Here is a 19,865-nt window from a genome sequence, read left to right as displayed (position 1 = left end):
AGCCCCCTGAGTTTTTTAATGGTGTCTCTCTGCTGCAGGTTTTTTCGGAGACAATGTGTTGTAGCAACAGAGAGCTCGTTGTCAGTACCGGGATTTTGTGTGCGTCAGCCGCATTTATATCCCCATAAATGCTTTTTGGATGAGTCTATTTTGTGTGTGAGTGAAAGAAAGATGGTGGATGTGCGGCTTTGCTGGGAACCTCACTTGCTCACTCAACATCTGCAGAAAAAAAAAAAAAAAGTGGCCTTGTTATTATCTTTCTCCAGAGCGAGGAGCTGATTTGAAACGTGCTACCTGTACAAAGTCTGGCTAATATATTACTGCAGATTTGCATATCCAAACATATCCTCGCTTATGCATCTTTCCACTCATCTTCTCTTAACATTAACAGCTACATCAGTATTCATGCTGAGGAATGTGCTTCTGTATGAAGGTACAAAAATTCCACAAGCCACTATAGATAGGCAATTTGGACTTATCACAGTATTTTGTTGTATTTGTTGGGATGAATATATGATGTATTGGTCATGAATCTATACATGCACACAGTCAGCAGCTCAGAAAAACAAAAAAGTTAAATTTACCCTTAATCAGAAAGATTATTCTGCTACAACAACCACCTCAAGCAGTTTAACTGCACTGCTTAACATCATGCAATAATTGTGGTTACTATTTTAAAATGGAAAAGGTATAGTTATTGAAAATCTAATCAAAAGGACAGTGAAAATAGTTTCTTAAGTATCATACAAGTAGTTCAGGGGATTTATAAACAGGTTTAGGGTCAGAAAAGGGCAGCTAATATTTCTGCAGACACCACACATTCTGGACACAATCTGTTTAAAACTCAACCTTCAGATCAGTTCTACAGAGCCCTATTTGTAAAAAAAAAAAAACACAAAACATGCAGGCAGTTTCTTCCTGTAGGCTGTCTCTCTGATGAACACAACGGATACCTAACAACTAGAGTGGTTAAGTACTTTGTTTTGAAAAAAAAAATTTGCACTGTCTTAACTTTCTGTTTTTCCTTTTTATTAAAAAAGTGGTTGCGAATACATTTGCATCCTTTACATTATAAATGAATACATTAATTTAATTTATTGAATATTAAAAAACAATCCAGAACAATAGATCAAAAATTATAAATGAGTGTATTCTATATTAAATATAAGTCTAAAATATTTTTCCATAAAATTGTTTGAAATATCACTGTGACAAGCCAGATTGATCCCACCTAATTTAGTTATTAATTACAATTATTAGAAACAACATATAGATGAATCTTCTGTTTTCTGCTCTTGTTTATTGATTTTTGCTGCAGGTTAGCTGCAGGCAACATGGCTACACAGAGAATGGGAGAAGGTTTGAAGTCATTTGAGTCTTAGGAAACTTTGCCAGCTTGTAGATGTGGCATTTTGTCAGGATTTTGCACAAGCAAGTGTGCAAAAAAGAGAGGAATGCAGTGGGAGAAAAGGCAGACAACAGGACACACTGCCTCTGGATTATTTAAGTCAGTGATTCACTGTTTGATCCTTTATAATTGGTTTGTGATTTTGTGTGGAGAGCATAATAAAGCTTTAATTTTGTGTGCAGAATTGGGCTTTGAATAAAGACTCATTGGAAGTGCAGAATCACTTCCTGGGATATTTGAATTTGGATAAATTGATGCTGCACGTATGCAGCTCTGCATACATTTTGATGATGGTACCAAAGTGGGAATGGCAATCAGAGCTCAATTGTTGATGCTACAAAGGCTCTAAGTGTTGTTTTTACCCTGCAATCTTGAAATCGCTCATTTTATTTGTACAATCAGCACCAAATGAAGACATTTTGTGCAGTGGTCTGGTTCTTCTTAGTATTCACGCCTCTCTTTGAGATGTTGGCAGTCGGACTGGGTTGTTATTAGGAGTGCTTCATCTGACTTTGTCATTGCCGATCAAACCAAGCTGACAACCCAACAACAAACAGCATGCAAATGGTTCCCCAATGTGAGCTTACATCTGTGCTCTGATAAACATTGCCAGATGAGTTACAGGCACTGTACGAAGCGCATGCCGCATGTATGTGAGTGGCATGCCCTCAGATAAGCTGGCACAGCCTCAACTCAGTTTGTCACATATTGCTGCGGCATTAGAAATAACGGCTCAAACTTGACACACCCCAAACACCCCAAGCACCAGAGCCCTGCATCCTCGAAGATGAAAACACTTCCTTCTTTCCTGTGTCTGTTTTTCCGGTGAAAAACGAGAACCCTGCAGGGAGCAAAGTGGGAACGCGGAGGAGAGGGAGAGGGGCAGGGTGGAGCATCTGGAATAACATTCATTCGTCTCCCATATCACTGCTTTCTCTCTGATCCCCGTCTCACACACACACTCACACTTTGCTTTGACATATCAGCTATCACCTCCTCTGCAGCCTCTGCTTCAGCCCCGCTGCTCTTTCAGATGACATCAGTGCAGGTGTTGGTCTTGAAGTAGACCCCATTTGGTGTTTGTGTATCGGCGTGTGCGTGTGTGCGTCACTTCTGGTGCCATGCTGGCTGGGACACTTGCCATTTGAGGAAGAGGATTTGTTGGTTGTTGACTACCATTGATGTGCTATGTATCACCACCCACTTACAGGTGGCTTGCTCGTCTTTGCAAATGCAAGCTGCTGTCACAAATTTTTGACATTTATCTTAAAGTTTCAACTGAAATTTCTTCCCAGTGCTTTCAAAAGATTTCTTCAGATAATCTTTTTTTTCTTTTCGCAAAAGCATGTGTACTTGTTAACGTTTTCCCATTTTGCCATGCTGCATCTACAAACTCAATGTGTTTTTTATATAAAAAGCAAATCTTTTCATTTGCTTTTACTTTGTTAAAAGCAAATGAGCAAAAAAGCAAAGCAAAAAAAGGTGATATTTAACCTATCACCTCCCTAAGAAGATTCAGAGAACTTGACTGGGGGAATCTGTTTATTAGATGGGCGAACATTTACTCACATATTAATACCACTAAATAAAATGTAGTCCAGAAATTGACCCTAGATGGCACTTAATTAGTGAGGCAATAAAATAAAATTTAAACTCAAACTAAATTTAATCACCCAGAACCTTCTATCCCCATGGTAAAATAGGCAACACATGTTGGTGGCTGCATTGTGCTGTGTGGATATTTTTTTACAAAAGGGACAGGGAAGCTCGATATGCAAGAGTGAAAACAATGCAAGCCAAATGAAGCTAAACACAGAATGATTATGAAAACCTGCTGTAAGGATTAAGTGTGGAAAAATGTGAATTCTTTCTGTAGATTTTTTTTTTATATCGAAAACCTCTTTCAGGTGACATTTTTCCTTTCACTTCACAGTAATCTACTACTTCTTTTTAGCTTATCACAAGAATTCCTAATGAAAAACTCTGATATTTGTAATTGTAATGTCACAAAATGTGAACATGTTCCACGGGTATGAATACTTGTGGAAGGAACTACACAAATACAAGTGCAACACGTCATTCACGTTGAATTTGATACCAGCGTGCCTAAGTATGAGTTTATCTGTTAACATTTATTGAGGGAGCAGAATGAAAAGGGATTAACTTTCATTGTGCCTATATTCATGGCTGCTTGCTGCAGTGGGGGAACGCAGCTCTTATCTGGCGCCTTACAAACAGCACGACGACTCGTTCTGAAGAACAAACATGGAACGAGGAAACTGCGACACAACTTGATTGAGTCACCCAGCTGGCTTTGAGTAGAGTTTGATTCCTCATGTTGAAATTATCTTAAGTCTGTTGCTCGTTAAAAAAAATCCTGAGGCTGGTTTAGATTATAGTCTGTCAATCAAAAACAGCTGTCTGTGTGCACATGTCTGTAGCAGGTAGGCACTTAAAGTTTCTGCAGACTTCCTTTGGAGTGTATCAATATGATTGACAGTGTTAATGGTGTAATAATTCCTCACATCAGGCAGCTAAAAAGCTTCAATTCACACAGTTTTTTTTTTTGGATAATCAGTTTCTGTATTTGTTTTTTTCCCCCTGCACCACAATTTTGTTCTGTTTCTTAACTCCTGCTACACATTAAACTCTCCCTTCTTTTTCTGTCTTTTTCCTTCCTACAGGATGAATGCCGCAACTTTATCAAGGTGCTGCTCAGCAGACAGGGGGGCCTCTTCTTGTGTGGCACCAACGCCTTCAACCCTCTCTGTGCCAACTACACTGTAAGCAACCGCATCACATCTGCTGGCTCTACTGTAACTTTGTCAGACGTTTTGTGGGCCAGCCAATAACTCAGTTATTCATACAATTGCTTTAACATAATTGATAGATAGATTATCTATGTTTTGCAATGAGAGAGCTTGCTTCAGCAGTGCAATTAGTACGTCTACTCAGGTGAAAGCTTACAGCTTGATTTGGGTTGTTTGGCACTTGAGGAGGTGTTGACTTCCTCCCAAGTAGCTATTTATCCTTTCTGTCTGGCAGTTTTAGTTCCTTGTTTTTCAGGGGAACAACACTTATTTCTTGGTGGTTAAACTTTCAGGCCTGACGTTGGAGTCAAAGGCAGAAAATCAGGGAGAACAACAAGAGGTTGAAGGAAGTGGCTTTAGAGGAAAGCTGGAGACATGACTTGTTTACTTGGTTGGATTTTTATTTTTTGTTTTGCTCGTGGTAAAAAAAAAGAGAGAAAGAGAAAAACAAATTCCAAATGAAGTGACTTGCAAAAGTATTCAGCCTGTTGAATCTGTTCACAATTTGTCACATTACATACACAAACTTTGGTGTATTTCATTTGGATTTTCTCTTTCCAGCTTTCCATCAATTTTAATACACACTCCTACATTTAAAAAAAGCATACTTTACTATTTATATGACTTTTGCAGGCAAGTGGTTGCACTGCATTTTATTTAGGGTTTGAGAGCAAAGTAATTTCAAATCCACATCACACTTTTTAGATTTTGGTTTTAAAAATGTGAATTATTTTTCCTCCGCTTCATAGTTATGCACTAATTTTGTTTGCCTACTACGTAGAGCACTAATAAAACACATCAAGGTTTGTGGTTGTAACGTAGCGAAATGCAAAAACGTTCAAGCAGCATGAACACTTTTGCAAGGAACTCTAAAGAAGCAAACATATAAAGACTCAAAGTTTAAAGCAACAAGTCAAATGCACTGATTCAGCTAATTATCTCACATTTTCAGAGCATTACGCCAACAGTTTGTTCCTAAAAAACAATTGTCAGAATCTGAAGGTTCTACCCATCAAGTTTCAGCTCACCTGAATCCTCCTCCACACAGCTCATTCCACTTTCCCAAGCGATCCCTGTCTCACTCAATTACGGCAACAACCCGAGACTCGCTGAAGGGGGGGAAAAAAATACACATAAATATTAATAATGGGTTCAGCTGATTTTGCATCATTCTGAAGAGATTTTGAAGGAATATACGCAGCCTAGTAGTCAGAGCTAGAAAAACAGATTCGGAAAATGGGGGGGAATCTTCCATCAAAGATTTTATTATTTTTTTTGTATCAGTGTTATTTCCATTCTCTCACATTTCAGACTTGGTGCAACATTGGAACATAGAAACAAACCTGGCCCATTATCTGTCAGCCACTAATGACGCCCTACAACACCTGTCTCTGCCTGATAGGCTGTCTGCTTCTCAGGGGACTAGTTAGCAATGCAAGCTGCTCTTTTATTTATAGCTCTGTTTTAATGAAATGACATTTATAAATGATTTTGCTCTCGACGGTGGGTGGAAGGCACTCAAAGTTGTGTATTTTTTTTCTCCAGAAACGGTTGAAATAGGTGCTTGTGGCTACCTTTTAAATATACATGTGCTGTAATTGACACAGAACCAGAGATTTCACCGTATAGATACAGAACGGTATAATAATGGGATGAAAACTTGTGTGAATTATTAACTAGACTTCATGCGGGTGCCTGTATGTGTGTGTTGGTCTCTTATTTATGTATGAGAATGTAACTCTCTTGTTGCCTAATTGCCACCACTGAGTCATTAGTTTGCGCTCTCCATAACACTGTCTAATTGCCATTCTCTTGTGGCTTGTTTTCATGATGCTGCCATGGATGCATTTATATTGTTTGAAGTGCAATGATTGAAAGCTGTTTTTGCCCGCCTGTTTGTGTGCGTGATTTTCAAGGGCGACACTCTGGAGATGATGGGAGACCCAGTCAATGGAATGGCGAGATGCCCTTATGACCCCAAACACGCCAACGTTGCTCTGTTTGCTGGTAAGATGCTCCCTCCAGGCTCCATGCACCTCTTCTGTGTTTCTTACAGCGCTGTCAGACAGGGATGAAAAACTGAGGAATAACCCGGTTCCTCTATGAAACTTGATGCATGACACTTCAATATGCCGTATTGGTTCAGCTTCAATTAGTTTTTATCTGCAATTTTTCTGTTTACCTCACTTCACTGATAATGTGATCATCAGCTCTGTGAAAACAAACTGCAGAGAGCCATTGTGGTGCAGTCATCATGTTTTTTTTATTGCAGTAATATTTTAGTCTTGTCAGCTGTCATGTCTACGATAACAAACAGTTTTGCTTTATTGTGTATCATTACAATGGCCTGAATTAGTTTAGACCGCCATCGTTTGTCTCTGCAGATAGTTAAGTAGATGATGCGCAAACAGTGTTAACTCAAAAACAAATCTGTCAGCTTTCAGCATTTTTCAGCTTGATTACAGATTTCTACTAATGTGTCACTTCTGTTATGGACTTAGGTTTGTGGCGATAAAGTACCACTATGAAAAAAATCTATAACCTGATTTAAGTTTTGTATCACTGCTGCTGCTTATGACATATTTCTGAAATACTGACTATGTAATAAGTAAAACAAGATATGTGTTTAGACTATTATAGATATTTAAAATGAATGGGTGAATTTCCCCCTCAGTGTTCATTTAAATGCCATGAATCCTGCAGGCATTTAACAGATGAACCCAACAGTTGAAGAAGTAAAGAAATATACAGTATATATTCAATTAAAGCTCGCTAATTTTAGAAGCATACAGTTGTTAAACATTGTCCTGAGTTGTGGTGTCCAAATTATTAACTTTTAGAGTAATTTGTCCAAATAATATTGTTTCAGATCTCCTAGTCTGTCTGTTTTCTCTCTGGAAATCTTCAGTCATGCTTTTCTTTGAGACCAACAGTTTTCTCTTCTATGAAAGTTAAATCTGAAGAGCCTTTTTTTTGACTGTACAATTATGCACTTTTATAACAGCCTTGGAAGGAGATCCTGTGATATTATGTTGAAGACTTGTTTGCAACATATTACCATATTGTTAGTGAGACTTGTATTTTTCAGTCTCTTTTCATAGTGAACTTGCTTCTCCACTTGTAAACTCTACTACACACAGTGAAATGTCTGATTTTAAATGATTTTGAGACCTTTTTATGTCGTGTATCAGCCACTACAGTCTTAAAACAGTCTAAAACGGCTCTTTCGATCTCCCTGGTGTTCACTCTCACTTTATCAGTCCAGCAGATTAGCTTATCATGTGCACCTGAGGTGATATGTCTGTGTGATTTAAACCATTTAAAGAGATAAGAAATGTGTGGGTGTCCTATTGTAAAAGATCTTTTTTTAAACAAGTCATATGATATTAATTATTTATTTAAAGTGTCTTAAAACTGAAATCTGGCCCATTCGTAACTCCAAATGCTGGTAAGATCTTTAAAAGTCAGTGTTTTTTTTGTTGTTTGTTTTGTTTTCTCCATATGAAACTGTTAAGGGTTTTTAAAGGGGAACCACTTGAAGACTGAAATGTGAGGAATTCATATCTGAAGAAAAGATTGTGTGAAGAGAAGAACCTCTGAGTTTCCTATTGATGAAATTAGTGTCACAATAGATGAAGTTGGGTCTGACTAAAACACCTGAGTTCTCTAAATTTAACCCCTTCCTTATTTTACACTGTTGCAGTTCTGGTAATGTTTTTCCATTTTCTAAAAAGAGCAGTCAGCCACTTGATGTTTCAGCTTGTATAAACCTTTCCTTATGTAAGGAAATGTGGTTCTGTGACTGATGAATATCTGTCAACCAAAGTGTGTTATTTTAGTGTGCTTATTTGTCCTAATCTCACATTACAAAACACAGACATGTGACCAAAACAAAAGAAAATAGCAATTTTTTGGGTACATGGGTACAAAGTGGTTTGTTTGCATTAATGAATTAAAAATAGGAAGCAATGAAATGGCTCCAAATTGCTGTATTGACCAAATTGACCGAAAGATGATTTTAACACAAGCCACTTCATTTTTGCAACAATTGAGCAGTCCCTAATACTTCCAGCATAAAAATGTAATTGGAAAATGTGCACAGCGTCCTTAGAATCAAGCCTCTCCAACTCATCAGTTCAAGGATAGATCAGTCTTGAAGGTGTTGCAGGAAGTGGGGGAGAGGATATATTGTAGAATGGTTCCACTGAATAGTGCAACGTTTATATAACTTAGAAAAAGAATGCATGAAAATTTCACATCAAAATAAAATGAAAACTGACTCAAGACGGACATAATGAGAATTCTACTATAGGCCTGACAGTCCTTGAATCACAAAATTGTCCAAAAATAAATTAAATATCCTAATGAGAATAATAGCAAAACAATCAAAGATGTCAGAGGATCAAGATGTGGCAGGAGAAAATAAAACAAACAAAGCTGACCGAAGTATTTTCAGGGTGACCAGGGCTCTGTCAATTTTTGCATTTCTCTATTTATATTTGCTTTTTTATTCTGTTCAGCTCACCAGTATCTGTGTGTGTTTGTGTGTTTCAGAGGGGAATCTGTTTACAGCTACGGTGACAGACTTCCTGGCCATTGATGCGGTGATTTATCGCAGCCTTGGGGACAGCCCCGCTCTCCGCACCATCAAGCACGACTCCAAGTGGTTCAGAGGTACCAATACACGCTTGTGTGAATGCGCGTGCTTGCCAAGATGCGCTTGCATGTTTGTACTCTTAAGCGAGTCGCTCCCCTGCTGCAGTCTGTCCTGTGTTCAGAATCCACGCCCTCTGTTCTGTGGTCAGAGCTGGATAGGTTTGAGTGAGCGTCCACGTTACTCAGGAGGCTGATGGATGTGTCAGCAGCTGAGGTTTGACTCAGCAGACTGATTGCGGGACACAAAATCCCTTCGCATCAAGTTCGATGTTACCGTTAACACGTGTTGCAGAAAGTCCTGGCTGAATTATTACCAGAATCAGCATGAAAATCGTGTCTCAGAAATGCCAGTGAGACATAATTCTCTTATTATTTGCTGTGAAATCCCCTTTCAGCATGTAATGAAATTAGGCCTGGCTGGTGCCTCTGTGCCCCTGCCCTCATGTTACTCCAGCGTTGTGGGAATTAATGCTGCATTCACAAACGGAGATGTTTTTGGATGCGTAATTTCTCATGAACCATCTATGCGTTCTTTCTCCACAACAACACAGAGCCCTACTTTGTGAGTGCTGTGGAGTGGGGACCTCACATCTACTTCTTCTTCAGAGAAATAGCCATGGAGTTCAACTACTTGGAAAAGGTATAAAAGAAAATCAGATGAAAATGTATTTCCTCTTTTGTGTCTGAATTTTTCATGCAGAGGAGGGAGCTGTCTTTTCATCGCATACTTTAAAAGGACGTCTGTGGAATATATGAATGCATTGTTTAGAATACAAACATGAAAGGTGAAGCTGAACCAGCAGTATTGTTTACATTTGAGCGTCAACACTTTTACTCACTGCCACAATGACCTTTTATTTTCACTTGTTTGCATGCATATCTGATCTAACAAAACACAGAACATGATTCTGTTACCCTGAAAAAGATGCGACTGTTATAGTCTTAATGCTATTTCCTGTGCTGATAACACATCTTTATTAAAAAGTAATTTCTTTCTTTAAAGCGCATTTAAAAAGCATGTGAAGTGCCAAATCTAATAAATGAGCAATTCGCATTCTGGGGGATGTGTTTACAGAAGGTTTCTGGCTTTGACGTGTTTACAGAGAGCAGAGTAAATGGATGCTCAAACAGCGACAGAATTGGGTGTTCAAAGAACCAATTTTGGGATTCACTGACATTTTCATGAATAATTGATGCTGATTTTAGTGTTATTAAACAATGATCTGTCAAAACAGGGTTATCACATTGCAAATAGCATGCAAACGACTTATCACATTTGAGCCGAAGAGCTTTTGAATGTCTCCTTTTGGAGATAAAATGCAAACATCCCCAGCTTATCACTGGTTTCGAGGGTTTTATCTATATTGTGAAGTCCCATCACAAAGCCAGCTATGGCCTGACTTTCACAGGTGGTGGTGTCGCGCGTTGCTCGCGTGTGCAAACGCGATCAGGGTGGCTCGCAGCGCGTCCTGGAGAAGCAGTGGACGTCATTCCTCAAGGCCCGGCTCAACTGCTCCATTCCCGGAGATTCTCACTTTTATTTCAACTTGCTGCACTCCACCAGCCCCGTCATCAGGATGCACGGCAGGGACATCATCCTGGGCGTGTTCTCCACACCAGCAAACAGGTACAACACACACATACTGTATATCCCCCCCTCTCATAGATTTGTGCCCAGTTTTTTCCCATTTAGCTTTTCAGAAAAGATAACACAATTTAATAATTTAAGAAGAATTTTAACTGCAAGAGTGAGGCTTTTACCCATTTCACAGTTACTTTGACAACGTGCTGCATCTCATTTGTTCATATTTTTTAACTTCTCAGCATTCTTCCAAACTTTTTGGAACATATCCTTGCTAATTCAGTAAAAATACTGTGTGTGTTTATTTTAGATTTGTTTTTATATTTTGTCTTATGATGCAGATTGACATAACTTAAACCATTTCCATTAATAGATGACTCTATGTGTTGTGTATTTAGCTTAAAGTGAATATATTTCTGTCCATATCAACTTCAGCATCACTTGCTACGTACAGTTATGTTTTGTTGCACACGAGGCACTGTTTCCATTTTAATGGAAATGGAAAAGAGCAATAAAAGAAAACTTGTTCAGGGCTCCACTGACAAACAATGTTATCCCTTGAGAAGAGACCCTTCTGGGACGAGTCATGTCTGACACATTTTATTTCCGTCTTTTAGTCATTCTTTTTCTTTCTGGTGAGAAAGAAGGCTTTACTTCCACTGCTTGAATAGTCACATTTTTGGTAATGCAAATTTATGTCTGACAGACACGATTTCAAAAACTAATTACTTGTGGACATTGTTTGTATCAAACTTAGCACAGGGTTAGTGCATTTTCTTTAAACATCTAACTATGGGGATTGGAACTGCTACATATTTTAGGATGCTTTGTGTTTTATCAGCATCTTGAAGAAAGTTGCATATCAGGTTAATGAAAGGGGAAAAATCTGAAGAGTGAATATAGCATCTTATCTAACCTAGACTCTGTTAGAGCTTTGCTTACTTGGAGATGGATTTAATTAGTGACTGAAATCACAGAAAATGGGTAAGGAAAACAGCTTCAGTATTCAAGAGCAGCTGGATCCACATGAATAAAAACCCATTTTAGCCTCCTTCAAACAGAGACCAAGGCAGACCCCCCTGTGTGTAGCTGCATTCACATGGTGCACCTTGAAATTTTATTGAACCGCTGTTGTTTGTTCGTTCATCTATGTAGCTAAAAACAGCTGTAAGAAAAAACAGCAAGTCTTCCCACAGGCCCCAACAGAGTTCCAGAAAAATCTCAGTGGCGATGTCAAGGTGCAGAGGTCAAGATAGGAAGTGGGTGTGGTGGAGGGTCAGGGTTGAGAGGAATTTAAGCCACATAGTACAACATGGAGACCGGGGGGAATTTAAAGGCTCAAATACAATACAAGCAGTAAACCAGAGGAACTGTTTAGCAGAGGAAACAAGGGAACGTGAGACGATATTATTTATGTACACCTCATGATAAGCTATTTATAATCTAAATGTAGAGCTATGCTTTAATTACAGCAACACTAATGCACACAGATGAATTAATTTCTGCTTATTCTTTGATGCTTTCAATACTTATTTTCCCCTACCCCCTTTGCTCTTTCATTACAGAGTAATCTCTTTGCCACGCATTTTTTGGTATATTTACACAAATCACTTCACATGCCGTCATGCTAAACCTAGTGTCCCTGTTAAAGATGTAGAAACTTTTTGTTTCCCTGCAGTAAAAATATTGTTTGCCACGAGATACTGAGCTGAATGAGGATTTTAATGGAGGTTAAAAAACTGAGTTTTTCCAGAGCTCAGTGTGAGAGATCTGCAGCACAGAGCAAAGTGGTATGTTTGGATCACCATAACAACCATATGACTCTCAACATGCCAGCTGGTGTTTGGGAATGATGTGAGAAAAAGCCTTTTCTGTACTTGGATCACAAAAGTAAGCATGTGGAGTTCAAGCAATTCATGAACTCTAACTGGAGGCATGTGTATCAGTCAGCTGAAACCAAAAATGCTCTTTACTGCCTTGCCAAGTACGACTCTGCTCTAAAACTTTGGTCTAACTGTGAGAAAATTAAGGGGATTTTGTGGACCATCAAGTGTTGAGTCTTTGAAGTTCGTGTGAAGTTATTTTGTCAGTGCCTCTATTCACCTTAGCGTCTACAGTAGAGCAGAGACAATGAGACAAAAATTCACAGTGTTATGATATAGCATAACCAGGTACATTACTTTTTGGGAATGTTGCCATCTTGTTTGTTTATTTCTTTTTTTATATAAAAACATCAACTAACATTCTAGCAACAATTTTAGAATACCCCAAGTGATGCAATAAAGCCGAATCACTTGTACCATAAGAAACTCCATAAATGTCACTAATTCAAATAAAATGTCTTGTAGAGTTATGGTTGCTGGAAAACCTGCCAAGCATTTTTTTAAATTATCCCAGCATATTAATGTGTGCATGTTTTTTGGAATATAAACAAAAAACATCTTCCAATACATCATTTAATAGTAAATCTTTTGCATCTTTGCTACTGACATTAGAAGAAGAAAGAAAAAAAAATTGATAGAAAAATAAAAGTTGAAGATATTGAATGGTAAAAGATGTGGTGTGAACAAAAAGGAAGATGAGAAGTACGATAAGTCCAAGGACAGGGAAGTCGGTAATGGACAACACGTGTGCCTCCCACTCCCTGAAGCCTAAAACTGTTTCATCAGCTGCATCTTATCTGCGTGTTTGGAAGAATACGCTGCGGGAGATTGGGCCGCTACCTGCAGAGTCAGATGGATGCCTCACATATGCAAACTCATACACAAATAAGCACATTTTCGAAAACAATTAAAACAGTTCCCTGATAAAAGCTTTTACTTCTCTGCACAAAGGATGGGAGGACCACCTGAACACACACAAACAGTCAACCCATGCTCGGGTAAGCTGCCCTTGGGTCTTGTTTTAAATAACCGCCAGGCAAGTCAGAAATGGAGGTTCTCAGGGAAAAGATATGGATACGTAAAGGTGGAGGAAAATGAGCAGGAATTATCGGAGAGAATGTGTGAGGCGAGCTGCAAAAACTCCTCATAGGCCCCTTGTGGCCCGCTGCGGCACACCGGCAAAGTGCTTGCCAGACAAATTGCCTTGGCTGGCAGAGTGTAGTGGAAACAGCATGAAGCAAGACCTTGGAGGAAGGTAATAGCTGTTCACTCCTACCACTTGGCTCACTGCAACATCCACCAGGCCGCACCGTGGTATGGGAGTGACAAAATGAAGTCAACGATTTATTGTTCTACATTCTGCGGGAGCTCAACTCCTCCTGTGCCCACACTCTCCAGGGGTTATTTTACCACCACATACCAGCTGCATTCACTGCATGTTTTTTGGCCTCTTTTTTCCAAAATATACCATCGAGATTTTGAGTACGAGAGCAACAATGAAGAAAAACAAAAAAGTTTTCAGCTTAGTATTAGCTGGTTTTTGTTCTGCCAGTTGAAAATGTCATTTGCATTGACTGACGTGGGCTCTTTGGGCTTAATAGAGCTGTATAATTTCCCTCGCATTGTAAATGAAATCGTGTGTACCCTGAAATCGGGACGCCGTCTCTGGCTTTCCATGTGGAGAATTCTGCGTGACAGCCGGATGTCCCTCTGGGAAAAAACACAGCAGCAACGAGGAGAAGGAGGAGAACAGGTTTATGATGCCATGAAGAACGTGGCACTGGGGAGATTGCACAGATGTGCAGGATAAACCTCCTGCACCCCCCCGGGCCCACAAACAGACTAGGCAAAGGAATACATAATAAGGTCACAAGCTGCAGTTACAGAAACTGGTACTGGAGAATGATGCTCCATGTGTCCGACTGGAAACAAGTCTCACAAGAGAAATATGCTTTTTACTAAAATATTTCTCATCAGCTTTTGCCCTTCGTTGGGTCCTCAGGTCTGTGGACCCAAAAAGCAGGTCAAGGCACCAGGGGTAAACATTCAAGGAAAACATCTTTAATTAAAATATTAAATTATGACTCATAATTTTAATATAGGTTTTTGTGCAGTTTGTGTGTTAGGTGAGATCATGTTTCTTGCACTTTTTCACTGTTTACAACTCATCTATCAAATTATAGAAGATTTTTTTTTTTTTTTACTGTGGTAGCTAATAAACAATGAACAAACATGAAACTTTGCACCCCCACTCTGACTCTTCAGAATCTGTAAAGATCAAGATGATCTTTGCAGGAAGTGGACCCATGGATGAAATTCTGCTTAGGCCCCAACACAACCTTGGGTTGGCCCCGCCTCTACGTTTATCTGCATTACAGATGATAGTTGGTAGTTTTGAACTCATGAGTTGAAAAATTTTTTGTTTTAATGGACATTATTAAATATAGTATCACCTACTGTGCTTGACCAATTTGAGCTGTTTTGGATATGTATCCTTCCTGGAGATAATTGATTTAGCAGATCTTAATTTTAATTTCATTGAGGAATGTGGAAAATAACTAGCTGTATCCTATAATTAAAGGATTAGATTAAAGATCTCCTGACTGTTATTATTCTTATTTTTCTCACTTATCTCTGGAACCCATCTTGTGACTGATAACATGAGCAATTTCATGCTGTCTGAGAGTTTTTAAACAATAGGGCTGCTCATTCAAACAGACGGCATATGCATCCAGCCTGCAAAACTTTATCTCAAAATAAAAACAAAGAACGTTGAAGAACCACAGAGGGGGGAAAAAACAACAACAAAAGAAATAACTGAAGGGAAGCAGAAGAAAGAATCTAAAGCATGACTGAGTAGCAGAAGTGAGAGAAACTACTTTGGAAATGAGAATAATAAAAGACAGTTGTGAGAGGAAAACAGCTCGAGGCCTTTTGGCTTTCTTCCGTTAGATTTAGAGTCATGCACAGGGCAAAGCCAGTGACCTGCAAGCAGAGTGATGGGAGGTTGGTGAGGGTAGAGAAAGCTGGCAGAGCTGGCAGACATATCACATATAACATCTGGTGCCTTCAGTCCTCGGAGAGAAGCTGCATCGGACACGTTTAAAGGACTGTGAAAAAGTATTTGCCCTCTCACAGACTTCTGTTTTTCTTTTTTTGTCACACTTAAAATGTTTCTGATCATTAAGTATTTTTTATATCAGTAAAAAAAAAAAAAACCCAGAGTAAATACAAAAATTTAGTATTCAGATAATTGTTTCATTTATCACAGGAATAAAGATATCCAAGTCATCCTGACTCAATGTGAAAATGTAATTTGCTCCTGCACTTTATAACTAGGTGACAACAGCTGCAGTCTGGTTTTTCCAAAAAGTCATTTTTACATCTCTATGGTAATTTCAGCATGCTATTTTTTTCATGATTTGTAATTCAGCCATATTGGAGATTTTTTGAGAATAACCATCCTGTTTAAGGTCATGCCACAGCATCTCAGTCAGTCTTGTTTGTTGGCATTCACAGATGGATTTACTGGAGTGCTTTGAATCACTGTCCTGCTGCATAAGCCAAGTGTGCTTCAGCTTAAGTTCATAAATAGACATCTTTTAGGATTTTGTGTGAAAGAGTAGAATTTATTTCTCCACCAGGTTCCGTAAGTAGTCCACATCTTAAAGGAGCAAAGCACTCCATACCAGCAGATGGCTACCACCATGTTGGACTGTCTGCGTGATGATTATTTGCTTCTTTTTTTTTTGTTAAATCAGCTCTAAGCTACCTTTATGTGATACTAAAATTTGATTTGATGATCTAAAACACAGGTGTCAAACTGTAGTCCTGGAGGGTCACTGCCCTGCAACTTTTAGATGTGCCTCTTCTGCACCACACCTGAATAGAATAATTAGGTTATTAGCAGGCCTCTACACAAGGAGGAGGTAATTAAGCCATTTCATTCCAGTGTTTTGTACCTGTGGCACATCTAAAAACTGCAGGACAGTGGCTCTTGAAGACTGGAGTTTGACATCCCTGATCTAAAAGCATCAGTGTGGCAAACAAGCAAATCAATCAACACCTGTGCAAGTTACTGCACAGGTGTTGCTAGGTAGCCAAAGAGTAAGTGAGTTAGTTGATGCTCTAACCTTATCTGCCTACAACCCCCAGAGTGCTGTGCAGGTCTGGATCAGACGATCAATATTTTATCATATGTGTTTTTATTGATATTGGTCACATGTCTGTCAGGATAGATGTATTTCTATTGCCTCACCCTATTAAGGGGGTAAATGTTTTTCCCCATTACTCTATGACTACTGCTTCGCTGCTCTAGCCAGGCTTCAGTCATATTCCTGCTTGTAAATGTCTGTAAATGATAAATACGGAGGGGTGACCGCTTGACCCGATCAAATAGCACGTCGTGAGAGCACGGTTCCCAGCTGCAGCCAGAAAATCCAGCCCACAAACGCAGCTCCTCCACACACTCCTGGAAATCAGCTCAGAACATAAACCAAGAGGGACTAAAAATCAACAGCTGGACATTTATTTTAAAATAAAAGTCAGAAAAAGGAACAAACAGCTGAAATTCATGCAGCAGCGGATAACAAGTGGTTCAGTCTCTGTGGATATTTCTAAAGTAGTTTGAAGATTTCTCTCCATGTACGTAGTTACTCATTGATGAGGACACTTTCAGAACAGAGTGGAGCAGCAAGCATGATGTTTTCTTTGTTTCTTTAAACTCATCTCTTATCTCATCCTGACAGCTCTTCCCTCTTTTCTCAGTGTGCCTAAAACGCACAAATGTAGCATCAGGCTCAGCAGAGACAGCCTGACTGTTTGGGCGCCTCTGAGTTTGTTGTAAATGTCTCTGTGTGTTTATTTGCACGAGGGCGCACCGGACACTTCTCTGAGCGGCCGGGTTCATGAGCGGTTAAACAGCCTCTGAGGTACACCAGGCTTTTTACTGGAATGTTTTTGTGGGTTCATTTCCTTTATGAGAATCCTTCCCTCCTCCTTCTTGTGGGGAACTGAATTTTGAGTGACTCATTTCCTATTGTAGCTTTATATTCCAGGAATTTCCGCCAGGATCTTTTCTCGGACCTAAAATAGCTTTTCTATCTGCCGAATATCTATATACGATGGCCCAGAGCTGATAGTGTCTCTCCTTTCTTTATTCTCAGTGTGTATCAGTCATTATTTCCTTTATACTCCGCTGTAGGCTCCCAAAAAATAAAAAGCAGAGTTCGTCATCTTAGCTGGGCTCCGAATTCTTTTACAGTGTATACATCTGAGTTTATTTTTATTGTCAGTTTTTTTTAGAGTGGGTTTAATCCTCTTTCTTTCCTTTTTATGTTATTTTTTTCTCTCTGCTACCTTGTTGGAGAGTAGAGCCGGCTTGACACCGGCTGACAGTCATTTTGTGTCAGCTCAAAGTGCTTCATCTGCCTCTGTCTCACCATCCCGTCTCCTTCTCTGCAGCATACCGGGTTCGGCTGTGTGCGCTTTTGACATGGAGCAGTTGGCTGCTGTGTTTGATGGAAGGTTTAAGGAGCAGAAATCTCCGGAGTCTATTTGGACGCCTGTTCCAGATGAACTCATCCCAAAGCCAAGGTGAAGCCAGATGGCAGTGCTCAATGCATGCACCTGTGCTTTCAGATTGTTATCAACAAGCTGGGAGAATGACAATGCTGTTCTGAAACATGATTCTACTGCAAAAAGTGTCTTTTTACAGAGCTTTGCAAACGTGTTCCCACCTAGTGTATATTTTCACGTTTTGTCATTTTGGAAAAGGGGAGGGCGGTCAGACTCCAGCAATGAAGGGCTGCTGTCCTGCAACTATTAGATCTGTTCCTGGTCCAACACACCTGAATTAAATGGCTAAATCACATCCTCAGCAGGTAGTCACTTTTTCCTAAGTCCTGCCAATGACCTAATTATTTCAGTGAGGTGTGTTGGAACAGAAAAACATCTAAGATTTGTCGGACTCTGGTCTTTGAGAACTGGACTTTGACACCTGCGCGTTAAAGAAACAAAGTTCAGTGTATATAACTGGGTTTTTATTGAGTAGACCAACACAAAGTCCTTCACCGCAGTGAAGAAAAAAGGAAATATGATTACAAATAAAACACCAAATTAGTGCTGTGTGAATAGGTATTTACTGACTGCCCTTTGTGAAATTTAATCTTAGTACCAGTGCAGCTGTTCTGTGAAGGATTTTTGAGAACATTAACGATCAAACAGCCTGATGAAGACCAAGAAAAGCAGCAGACTAGTTGGGAAGAAATCTGTGGTGAAGACAAAAGCAGGGTTCAGTTAGAAAACAATATTCTTAGCTTTGAACATTTTACAGAGCACTGTGCAGCCATCAGGAAAACAGGAATTATGGCTGCCCTTTTCACTTAAGCGACACAAAGCGTACACTGGATCGATTGTGGCTTGTTTTTTTTTTTCCGCTTCACAATTTCTTGCTACTTTGTTTTGGCCACCAAATTAAATATGTTGAAGTTTGTGAGTGTACTAAAACAAAATGTGAAGAAGTACATGGGGTGTGGATACTTTTGCATGTCACTGTACTATTTGTGGCATTTTCACAGTCAGGCATTCATTACATGACGTAAGTGTCCTCTGAGTTTTGCAGACATTTGTTTTAGGTTTTAGTAAAAAATAAGGGAGAAACATATTGATAAATGTTGGAAACTAAAGAGTAAATAAGGAAAACTCTGTTTTCATGGGAGTTTTTCCACCAGTAGCGATGCTATTAAAGTATTTCTACGTGAATGTGAGTCACTCAGACAGTCTAGACTGTCCTTTTAATAATATATCATTACGAAGACGTGAGTGGCTTGATGTTGTCAGATAAATTCGCTCCCCTCTTTTTGATGTGCTCCATCTTGTTGTCCCCAGACCTGGTGGCTGTGCCGTTCAAGGATCCAAGTTTAATTCCTCCAACTCGTTCCCCGATGAGATGCTGAACTTCGTCAAGACGCATCCCCTGATGGACGAAGCGGTCCCATCACTCGGACAAAGACCTTGGATTGTGAGGACCATGGTCAGGTGAGAACTTGGTGAAAAACTGGCTTGGCTGTTTTGCTTCCTATTTCACAGATAATTAGATATAAATTGTACATGATGTTATGAAGTGGTAGGTTGGTATATTTTCAGGACATTAGATATGCAATAAAATGAAGAACATAACCATTATTACCCGGCCTGGTTTTTAATATATCCTAATTAAACACAACTATCCACAAGCTGTTGGATCCAGAAATCTGGAATTCATGGAAATCGCTGATTCGTTTCCTGCTTCATAATTTTTTTGCTGGACAATTATAACATGATTTTTCAGATGTTTATGTTTATATTCTCTGTTTTTTTTTCTGCACCTTTATCTTTTCTTTACCTCAAACAAACTTCTGCCAAATCGTATTTGCCTCAATGTCTATCTTTATCTTTGAATCAGGGTCCATTCAGTTTTTGACTAATATAACCACTTAGCTCAGATGTTTGATTCTGAGCTAAGTGATCATATCCATGGGTCTCCT

At 39.2% G+C, this 19,865-nt stretch overlaps 1 protein-coding gene across 2 annotated transcripts in view; it reads left to right on the top strand.

The window, feature by feature from the left end:
* sema6bb (sema domain, transmembrane domain (TM), and cytoplasmic domain, (semaphorin) 6Bb) overlaps positions 1-19,865 on the top strand; it is a 171,443-nt gene that overhangs the window by 98,891 nt on the left and 52,687 nt on the right. For both annotated transcript variants that reach the window (XM_032572026.1, XM_032572025.1), the window contains 7 exons: positions 4,093-4,191; positions 6,135-6,225; positions 8,773-8,892; positions 9,426-9,514; positions 10,284-10,501; positions 17,803-17,934; positions 19,228-19,377. In XM_032572026.1, the coding sequence (XP_032427917.1) occupies positions 4,093-4,191; positions 6,135-6,225; positions 8,773-8,892; positions 9,426-9,514; positions 10,284-10,501; positions 17,803-17,934; positions 19,228-19,377 (899 nt within the window). The remainder of the gene's footprint in view (positions 1-4,092; positions 4,192-6,134; positions 6,226-8,772; positions 8,893-9,425; positions 9,515-10,283; positions 10,502-17,802; positions 17,935-19,227; positions 19,378-19,865) is intronic.

Source organism: Xiphophorus hellerii, chromosome 9 (assembly GCF_003331165.1).
Source record: "Xiphophorus hellerii strain 12219 chromosome 9, Xiphophorus_hellerii-4.1, whole genome shotgun sequence".
Taxonomy (NCBI): domain Eukaryota; kingdom Metazoa; phylum Chordata; class Actinopteri; order Cyprinodontiformes; family Poeciliidae; genus Xiphophorus; species Xiphophorus hellerii.
The sequence above is the reverse complement of the archived record's forward strand: the minus strand, read 5'-3'. Positions and strand labels throughout refer to the sequence as shown.